The sequence below is a fragment of the Ctenocephalides felis genome, unplaced genomic scaffold (assembly GCF_003426905.1).
Source record: "Ctenocephalides felis isolate EL2017-DRISC unplaced genomic scaffold, ASM342690v1 CF-g0.4_SCAFFOLD_03571, whole genome shotgun sequence".
NCBI classification, from domain to species: Eukaryota; Metazoa; Arthropoda; class Insecta; order Siphonaptera; family Pulicidae; genus Ctenocephalides; species Ctenocephalides felis.
The window spans coordinates 19,116,918-19,127,687 of NW_020539725.1; the positions used below are offsets into that span (position 1 = coordinate 19,116,918).

Consider the following 10,770-nt stretch of genomic DNA (forward strand, 5'->3'; position numbering starts at 1 on the left):
TAATGGAGTTTGAAATGTAATATTAGGCGATTTAGCCGGAATAATGTTTAGCAAATGTACTTGTAAAAATTTGAACTTGTGTTAATATTGTATGAAAGAAATATATTGTATTTTGAATACGTTTTATTTTATATATGATATTGTTAATAGCGAAAAATCTAACATTTGTGTTGTAATTCTGATCTGTGGTGCGATTGTACAAAATTGTATTATACGTCTACTTCTAAATTATCTTTCAATTGTTTATAGAGTATTAGTATTAAAATTTTGTTACAAAATCTGCAATTATGGAAATTTTAATAATAGAAAATTAACAAAACAGTAATGATTGATATTGAAACTAGTTGGTTTGGTATTTAGCCTTGAGGCAAGTTACATGAACTTCCCGATATATGTAAATAACCGACTCAATCAATAAAAAATGAATTAATTTATGAGTGATTAAAAGTATTTCGAATGGATTTATTACACATAATTGAAAGCCAACAAACACATTAATTGGAGTATTTTCTAAAAGCAGATTTTCAAAAATCAATATTTTTTTAATTGAACCAGCTTCCGTTGGACTTTAATGATTTATTACGTTTATTAAGACCAAGTACTCTATCGTTATACCAAGTGAATCGTCTAAGTTTAATTTTAACAAATGTCAAAAAACTACTCATCACAAATTTTGATGAATTTTTAAAATTAAACTACTTGTCGTAAGGCCGTAATAATTCAGTAAGTTCTATAAGACCATGGTATATATCGCCAAAAAAAGTTCCATAAACATCGTCTTAACTTTTTTTTTCAACAGTTAATTATAAGAAAACGGCTCGGTAGATTTTCACCTAAAACTAATCAGTATCATTTCCAACTAATATCTTTCGAACAGTTTTTGATTTTTGAAAATCGATTGGGTAGAATGAGCTTAAATGTGGACGAAAAGTTTAACACTTTTTTCCAAATTTCAAAGAAACGGCTAAGCCGATCGTCGCACAAAAGTGACGAGCGATAGTCCTCATTGAGACACATCAAATGGTTTTTAAATTTCTGAAATCGGTTCAGGCGTTTTTGAGCAATCGTCGATGAAAGGTCTAATTTTGACAAATGTCAAAAGAACGATACTAACTTTGACGAATTTTTAAAGCTAAACCAATTGTCGTAGGGCCGTAATATTTTAGTATGATCTAGAACAGGGCTTCTTAAAGTGGGGGTCGCGATACTACTGAGAAGGGGTCGCAAAGATCTGATACTTTTCAATCATTATAAACAAAATTTTAAAATTAGTATTATTAGGCCGATAATTTTCATGATAATTTATGGTTTCTCAAGCTATGCTATTTGGCCGATATTTTTTATGAAATCAATGGTATGAATTTATCAATGCAGGGAGTCTGCTTTAATATGTTTATGTTAAAAAATAAACTTGAGGCCTCTGTTAAAATAATTCTTATATGGAAAAACAGAATGGAAAGTGGATCGCTCGAAATGTTTCCATTTACTGACGAGTATATAATTAATAACAATATTTCAAAAATAAAATATCCCCTACTATTGGAAATGGCAATAAACAAATTACTGCCATTTTTGAGCATACATAAAATCAAATAACCGTTCAACTTTAATAAACGTTGAAAACTTATCACGATCTAACTTATAACTCAAATTGAGCCTAGATTTAATTATTTGTGTAAAAATAAACAATCACATCCGTCACATTAATATTGTTTGATGTTAATAATATTTTTTCTTAGAAAAAATGTTACACAAGTTTATTTTTTCTATTGAATATATATATATATATATATATATATATATATATATATATAGTTTTATGTCAACGTTTCCAATTTATATATGTGACATGAATAGGTACATATTCTTTAATCCTTATTTTATTTACATCGTAAAATAGTGCGATATTACATCTACATCTACGGTTAATATATACTTTATTATATAGAGGATGGGGTCGTTTAAAATTTCCTAAGCTTGAAGGGGGTCGCTATATAAAAAAGTTTAAAAAGCCCTGATCTAGAAGACTATGGTATCTACCGTCAAAAAAATAATCATCAAAATCGTCGAAAAAAAAATTTTTAACACTTTATTACAAGAAAACGGCCCGGCCGATCTCTACCAAAAACTAATCAGCACGATTCCCAATCAATATCTTTCGAACGGTTTTTGAATTTTCAAGATCGATTCACAACTGCGGGCTAAAACGTGGACAAAAAATTTTTCACTTTTCTGCTATTTACAAAGAAACGGCTTGGCTGATCGTCCCGCAAAATTGATAAACGCTAGTCCTCATCGAGATACATCGAATGGCTTTTAAATTTTTAAAATCGGTCCAATCATTTTTGAGAAAACGTCGATTTACGGCAAAAAATCTGTTCACATACACACACACACACACACACATACACACACACACATACTTTTTCCAAATTTGGTCTCATTCGATTCAGAATGGCTTGAAACGTCGAGAAAACATGAAATTAGCGAATCGGATTTTTTTATGAAAACATAAACTTCTCCTTCGGGAAGTTAAAAATAGCGCTCTTTAATATATTTGATCATGTATCATAATGATATGGTTACGAAAACGTTCATAATTTTTTTCTTCATTTTTATAAAGAATCAGCTTGGCCGATCACGATTCAAAAATTTGAATTATTAAACAATTAAATTATTTCACGATTAGAGATATTAGTGTTTTTGTGATTGCGAAGGAAATCTACTCCCATACTGCAAATTAAAAATTATATTAAATACGAAATTTTCGTAAGAGTATAAAACATGAACTGATGTTCTATTATTCTATATATTTCTATTAGATTTCTATTATTCTATATATTTGTTTCCCAAAAATTCTTTGTAGATAAAAATACAGATATTATATGAATAGAAAAATATTGATATTATATAAATATAATTTACCTACAGTTTTAACCAAAAAAAGTTCCAATTACCCAATTTTTTATCCTAGGTTTTGGATTTTCATACTATAAATTTCATATTTGCTTAAGCACTATTTAAGGGAAAAAGCCTCTCTAAAGATTGAGAAATATTCTGTGAACTTCACAGTATTATATATGATATTAGCAAATTAAAAACTATTTTATATAACTAAAAATTGAGATTTTAGTGTAGTGAGGTTCAACTTTTTTGAACACAAATGTATAGGATTTTCAAATCCAGTCAAAACTATAACTGTGGAATTATATCACAACTAATTTTATAAACTTTTTTGTCATGTTTTCCTTATATTCAACAAACTTAACTAAGTTTCTTAGTAATACTAAGTTAATTATCTGTGGTAACTAAGTTAGAAAATAACTTAGTATAACTAAGTTGAACTAAATAACTGTTCTTGATTGTAGAAATCTTGCAATGATTCATCTTAATTAAACAGTAAAATTACGCCTGCTTCATGATTGAGAAAACGCTGTATGATGCACGTAGTATCTAAAAAAAATTAATATTAATTTAATTTATTAAAATATAAAAACTAATTATAGTGAAATTAATAATAAAAATAAGTTTCATAATATGTATACATTTATAGATTCTGGAATAAAGTAATATAATGCAGAATAAAGCTTACCAGAAAATAGAAAATAGATAGAAAACGGAATATTTTATCAAAACAATGAACAATTCGATATTCTAATTTTTAGAAACATTTTTTTAGATCATGTCATGACATGTCTTTGCCATTTTCAAATGCCTAAAATTATAAGAAATAAAACGATAAAAAATTAAGAGTATTTTGAAACATGTTTTTAAGTTATTGTAAATGCCATGTTAATTGAGTATTTCTGTAATACTTTTAGCGTTTTTTTAGTATTTGGAATCAATTCAAGACAATAGTATTACTCTAAAGTTATTTGTTTTTGGTAATAATTTTTATGTTATTTGAGTCTATTTCTAATGCATTCTTCAGTACACATTACTGATCTAGGTTGTTCTTTTTTTCGGAAAAATATCAGCTTTTAGCCAAAGTATTATACTAATTTATTTTAACGGGTTACTTTTTGTTAAAATGCCAGAAATATTTAGGAGAATATGATTCATTATTGTCATATCATAATTACCATTATGTAGGTTTGCAAATTCATAGGAAATAATCCTGCTTGAAAAATAATTAACCTTTGTGCTCTTTGTATCATGAGTGATACAGCATTTTTGTAGGCCTTTGAATCGTCTATCCACTGAGATTCATATATATCTGTCGCTAGATCTTCACTCTATTAATAATAATTCAATCTTTAAATCATTATTATTTTAAAGTATACATGTGAACCTTATTTGTTTTGTTATTTTTTCCAAATCTACGGATCAATATAACTAATCAATATTAAGAGTTATTCCAGTTTTGAGGAGGGTTTATATATATGGTTTCACCTATAAAATTACTAATTCTTAGGTCTTCGAAATATTTTTGCTTAAAAAAGGTTTACTTTTTCTCATAGATCAAAAATTTTCAGTCAATATATTAATATGTAATTTGCTGTTTTTTTAAATTTGTATATTCTCTATGCATAAAATGTTGTTCGGTTCTTCTTACCTGTTTGAGACTAATGTTCATCATTTTTATTATTTAAACTTCCAAAGTGGTACCAACAACATTTTGAGAAAAATATAATTTATTCGAACCTTTTCAAGCTAATTACGTAACAAAAGTTTTGTAAAAAAAAAAACATTTTTTTTTTAAAACAAATTTTTACACCGTATTAATTGGTTATAGTCCTGATCCTCTAATCATATAAATTGCGTATAGATTAATTTTCAATAAATGAGTTAAATAGTTGACTATTACCATTAAGAAACAAACCCATACAATGATAAATTACCTGTACTGTAGTTTCATTGGCATGCCAGTAGTAAAGCAAAGCACAAAATACTTGAGACTGTAAGAATCCTATAGTGAAAAATAAATCAAAGCCAAATCCTTCTATCTGAAATATAGAATTGTTAATAAATTATGTTATTTTATTTTTCTAAAACAATTAGATGCAAAGAAATCAGTTCATACTCGTGATCCCATCAATGCTTGACCACATAGAATAAAGACGAAATTGAGGAAATCAGCACCCATTGCAATTGATATTACTGATCTTAAATCCTCGATAAATCTGTGAATACATGTCTATATATATATATATATATATATATATATATATATATAAATATAAATATAAATATAAATGGGTGTCTGTCTGTATGTGTAATTGTTATGCATTCATAAACCATATTAATTTTTAGGTAAATCTAGAGACAGGTTTTCGGTTATTTTGATTGAAGCCAAGTTGTAGGGGTTGGCTGCACCGGAGACTTTTCAAACATTTTTTTTTATTTTGTAAGAACTATTATAGTAATTATATCTTTTTTAATTAATTGATAATTGGTAGACTAGTAGACAGGTAAACTGGCAGATAGGTAAACAGGTGAAAAGATAAATAGTTGAACAGGTAGATAGATAAGTGCGTAGACAGACAAACAGGAAGACAGGTAAATTATATGTAAAATGGTAGATAGGTAAAATGGTGGACAGATAAATTGGAGGATATGTAAAATTGTAGACAAGACAACTGGTAGATAGAATTTTTATTAGACAGAGATAATGGTTGATTGATAATAGTAAAATGGTGGATTGATAAACAGGTTGATAGGTAAATTGATAGACAGGTAAATTGTTGAACAGGTGTGCTGATAGACAGGTGTACTGGTAAATTGGTAAATTAATGGACTGGTAATTTGGTTAACAGGTTGATGGGTAAACTGGTAATCAGAGAGGTAGACAGATAGTCATATAGATACGTAGACTGGAAGACAATCAAACTGGTTGACTAGATGTACCACATATGCATTTTTGCTCAAAATTTTTGAGTGTTTATTAATGTATGTAATATTTTTAATAGCTTAATTGCAAAAAAATGATCTATAAATTAAGTGCAATTTTCATTAATTTTTGTCGCAAGATATTCCACCTAACCTGCTAAAATGTGCATCAATAATTTTTTGAAATCTAGCACGATTTCTATAGTTTATTGTGTTGGTATACTGGTAAATTGTAAAGCATTGTTGTTGTAAATAGAATATCTTAATAAATTATACAAATGGAGCAAAAAAGTAACAAACTGTTACTGATCAAAACATAATTATAATTTTTTCATTATAATATTTTTAGCTAATGATTATAATAATTAGCGTTTTATAATCAGATTATATAACATTTTCAATGACAAACAATTTTTTTTAACTAAATCACTAGTTAGATGTCAAAATTAAGCAACTTACTGGATTATAGACAAATGTTCCTTAACCCGATCAACAATAAAATTATAACTGCCCCTGCAAGTTGTGCTTTCATTAATGCTTCCTAATTTCAATTGTGAGGCAAAAGCATCTCGATGTTGCAATTTATGTCGAAGTATTTTTATCATGCTGGTTGCATATATCATCAACACCATGACCATGACGTTCCATTGTGGCATCAGGATGGCATCCATGATACAAGCGTAGAAGTATAAACTAAATGGAATCCATACGTTGTTTTTGTCGATGAATGGAAACCAAGTTTCAGCACAGAATGGATGAATTCCTTCACCAGGTCTAAAGAGAAATTGAAATATTTTACAGGCAGGAAATAAAATGCAAATTAATTTTATTTTATCAGATCGGATAGTGCATATGCACTTAAAATGGAATATGTATCATAAAAAATAAAACATGATTTTTGTTTCAAATTGAAAGATACACGAACACATAGTGAAACTCTAGAACACGGTTCTGTTCATATGGCGAAACAATAATTATGCTGCATACTTTTGGTTCTCTGTTATTTATTTTATGAAACTAGGATATAATTTTCAATTATACATTATTTAATTGTTTTATAAGGTGTATTGTTATTTTTATGTTAGATCCAATAGTTTTTAAAGTAAAACTTCTTTAAGCGCGACTAGGGTTTAAATCTGTACAAATGCAACGGAAGTTCGTTACGCCCGAACTGTTCGTCATTCGCTCTCGATAAGATCATTTCTATACGGGTCGATTGTCGTTAGTCGTAGTGTATGTGAAGAGAGATCTATTGTTGTATGCGTACCGGCATCAACGTTGTATGCGTACCGATAACAACAAGGAAATCGGCGTAGATAAATAAACATTTTAAGGTTACATCGTAGTACAAATCTTGATTTAATAAAAAATGCCTTAATCAGAGGAATATTTTACCATGTTCTTTGAATATAATAAAACAAATTAAACATTTGGGCCGTGTACTAAACGTAGTTTGTTGATTAAAAATTATTTCTATATTATTCATAGATTCTATAAATCTTTGAAGTTATTAAAATGGAAAATATTTTTAGGCAAGACAGATATTACAGCTGTTCAAAGAATGAGATTATATCGCCAGCAAAAAAGTAAAAAAAATACAAGCAGTCAATGAATGTATGTTAATTTCATTTACATGAAGTTCTTCAAACACAATTCTTACATGATGAGTGAAGTTGCAAAAACTATATTTGTTTAGGCGTTCATTAACATAATCCACTGTGTGAACAAATATTATAGATTTTATTAATCAGCAAGTACCAGTTTTCACCCGGGTTTTTCCAAAAGTTATATTTGTTCTAAATTTAGAAATTTTGTCCAGGATTGTCCAGATTTTTCGAAAATTAATAAGTAGGTAAATTAACAAACATTATAAATTATGAAAAAAAATGGAGTAGAATTTTATACAAGTCTCAAAGTAAGAAAAACATATCGATCGAAACATATAATATATCATCGTATTAGTAGTACATATAATCAAAAAATAGAATTTTTCTGAATGTACGCAATTCTGATTGAAAAAAAATTATATAAAAAACTACTTTTTTATTGTATTTGTAAATAGCTTTGTTATTTTACAGATCCTCCCCACATTCCGTCTTATCCCGGATTAGTATAACTAAAAATTGTTATCCCAGTTTTGTCTTAAAAAAATTGGGTTACCTTCTCACGTATATAAAAAAGTATCAAAATAAATACTTACTCTCGAAATATAAAAGTCAGACCAAACAGATAAATCCCAAATACCCCTGATGTAAAAGTCATCATAGATTGCATTATCCAGGCAACTCTTCTAGATCTTTTTATCATGTCCTCCAAAATAATTTTCATACCTTCATCGCCTTCTTTTTCAATTAATTTCATCGAATCATTTACTCGACTATAAAGTGAGCTAAATTTATTTCTGTTTATTACTGATGCCAATCCTTTTGACCATATGGTAAAATACATGCACATCGCACTGCCATTGTTAAAAACTAAATCTACTTTGAAATTATTGACAATCAGGAATACTACTTGAGAAAAACTATACCACATATAGGAGATTATTACAAAATAACCCCATAAGTTGTGAAGGAATTTAAATTTTTGATCTTGAAATTGAACAAATCCTGATACTCTGAGCGCATAAAGAGGAATTTGTAGAATTTTATTGTTCTTTATTTCAACGTCCATGTTGGTCAACTAATGATTTGCTAATTTTTCTACATCTCCAGAAGAATTTTTTTCACCTGGATTTGATTTACCGAAGTAATAATTATGAAAACTATGATGATTTTAATATTCCTTCATTTGCATAAGTAATATGAACTCAAGTTTTATAATCGATTTGTGATAGTGTATTATTATAAAAAAGACCAGAAAAACTTAATCGGATAATTACAGTTCATAAGTTCAGCAAAGAATCAGTAATTTTGATTTAAATTATTCATTTGAAATTTCTTGAGGTACAAGAATTCTGTAAGAAATTATTTTATTCATAACTATTATTATTTTTATTATCTTTTTTACTATTTATTTATTTTTTTGTGTATAAATGGACATATTTTTTATATTAGGGGAGACTGGGTACGGTTGTGCCAGGTTGGGATAGTGACAGTCGTCATTACAGCTAAACAGTACTGATTTTGAGATAGAGGGTCCAAAGGGAAAGATAAAGTTTGTTTGAACAAGTTCCTTTCATACCCCTATACAATATTCTTTGACTACATTTTTACTGATATATTTATAAAGCAGTATATTAATATAAAATAAATCAAATATTATTTAATACTATATAAAACAAAATACTGTGATGGATATATAGCTTTTATTTGTATGATTATTTTTTCAAAATAACGGCACAATACTCTATTAATTTTTTTGAGATTTTTTTTTCATATTTTTTAGAGTATATATGGATTATTTGAGTCAAGTGTTGGCGTCAAATTGTTGTTTTAATAGTGAATTTCACTCATTTATCTTAAAGTGGTTCAGAATTTTCAATCTGACTTTGTGATAACTTACAATTCAATATAAAAGATAATTCAAAATGAAAATACATTGATAATTTAAATTAATTATAAGGTGTTAAGTAAAGTAAAGCTGATGTCGTAGAAATTCAATAAATAAATACTTTATATTTATCTCTAGATGCTTATTTATAATACATGTAATATCTATCTATTTTTTTGCAATTAATCTTCTGTCCAAATTAGAGTTTCAATGAAATAATTGTATAAGATCATTCGTATATTTATTCTAAAAATTTTACATTTACTACAATATACAAAATATTATTCAAAAAATAGTTTCAAAATTTTGCATATTTAATAAAGTATATATTATATCTTAATTATTCACTGTCCTTAAAATCGTAAAGGCGCTGTAAGCAATCCGCAACATCTATAAGAAAATTTAATATAATTTAAATTTTGCTTCGAAATATTGAATAGCATAATTTATTGATTATTTGTTAATTTTTTTTGGATACGTACTGTTATATATGTAGCTAAATTCATCGGAAGAAGACCCGCGGTTAGAGTAATGGGTCTGTTTGCTCTTTGAATCATTAAAAGCAAAGCTCGTCTATAGTTATTATTATTATCGACCCAAGGTGATTCATAAGCAGCTAAAGCTAATTCTTCTGCCTGGAATTAAAAATATGTAAAAATCTTAGCCTTATTATTTATAGATTAGGGCAATTCAAAACAAATTTTGATTGATTCTCAAAAATTGATTTTCAGATTAAAGATTAACATTCAGCTTTTAGTATGAAAATACTATATTTTAAAGGAGCCACAGTAAAAATATTCATCATTATTTTAAAATCATCTGTCACATTCAAATAAAAAGGAGCAGCATAATTCAATCTTTTACAGATTCATATATTTCATGAATAAATTTGATTGATGTGATTTATATGTATTTCCAATCAATAATATACGGAGGAAGTAAATACAAAGTAAAATCATTGTAACTTTTTACGAATTTAATATTTTAAATATGAATATAATATAAAATTACAAACCTCTGCAGATGTTTCATTTGCATGCCAGTAGTATAGCAACGCCATGAGCATTATTGTTAAAAAATAGCCCCAAATAAATGACATTTCCCATCCGACTTCCAACTTGAATATTAATAAAAATCATCATTTATTAATTTATAGTATTCATAGTATTAATATAAACTTAATTCCATTATATTTTTTGGGGAGTCTACCTGCAACCGCTGAGGCGATAACATGTCTAAAGGTCAACAAATAGTTTTACCTACAAACCGGTTATTTATACAGTTGTTGTTGTGAAGAACACAAGTGTGTTAATGTACTATTGATTTTATATTTCAAATTAATTTAATACTGTGAAAAAATAAAAACATTTGTTATAGTGAGTGTCAATACGTGTAGTAATTCATTCCCTTCGGGGAAATGAATAACATCCCGCCGATACTAGAATCTCA

At 27.4% G+C, this 10,770-nt stretch overlaps 1 protein-coding gene across 1 annotated transcript; it reads right to left on the bottom strand.

Moving 5' to 3' along the window:
* Nucleotides 1–3,685: 3,685 nt before the first annotated feature.
* On the bottom strand, nt 3,686–8,190 carry LOC113385732. The gene is made up of 5 exons (XM_026623571.1): nt 8,030–8,190; nt 6,315–6,603; nt 4,842–4,946; nt 4,083–4,235; nt 3,686–3,715 (listed from the first exon to the last, which is right to left on the bottom strand). Exons 1-5 carry the CDS (start codon nt 8,188–8,190, stop codon nt 3,686–3,688), a joined length of 738 nt encoding a protein of 245 aa, XP_026479356.1.
* Between the last annotated feature and the right edge of the window lie 2,580 nt (nt 8,191–10,770).

Excerpts from the sequence above, each read along its gene's own strand:
- LOC113385732 (XM_026623571.1), bottom strand. The coding sequence starts at position 8,190 with ATGAAATTAATTGAAAAAGAAGGCGATGAAGGTATGAAAATTATTTTG. Across the intron at positions 4,947-6,314 it reads ATAATTTTATTGTTGATCGG|ATAGAAGGATTTGGCTTTGA; the intron begins GTTAAGGAACAT and ends TCTATATTTCAG. Across the intron at positions 3,716-4,082 it reads ATTTGCAAACCTACATAATG|GCATTTGAAAATGGCAAAGA; the intron begins GTAATTATGATA and ends TTATAATTTTAG.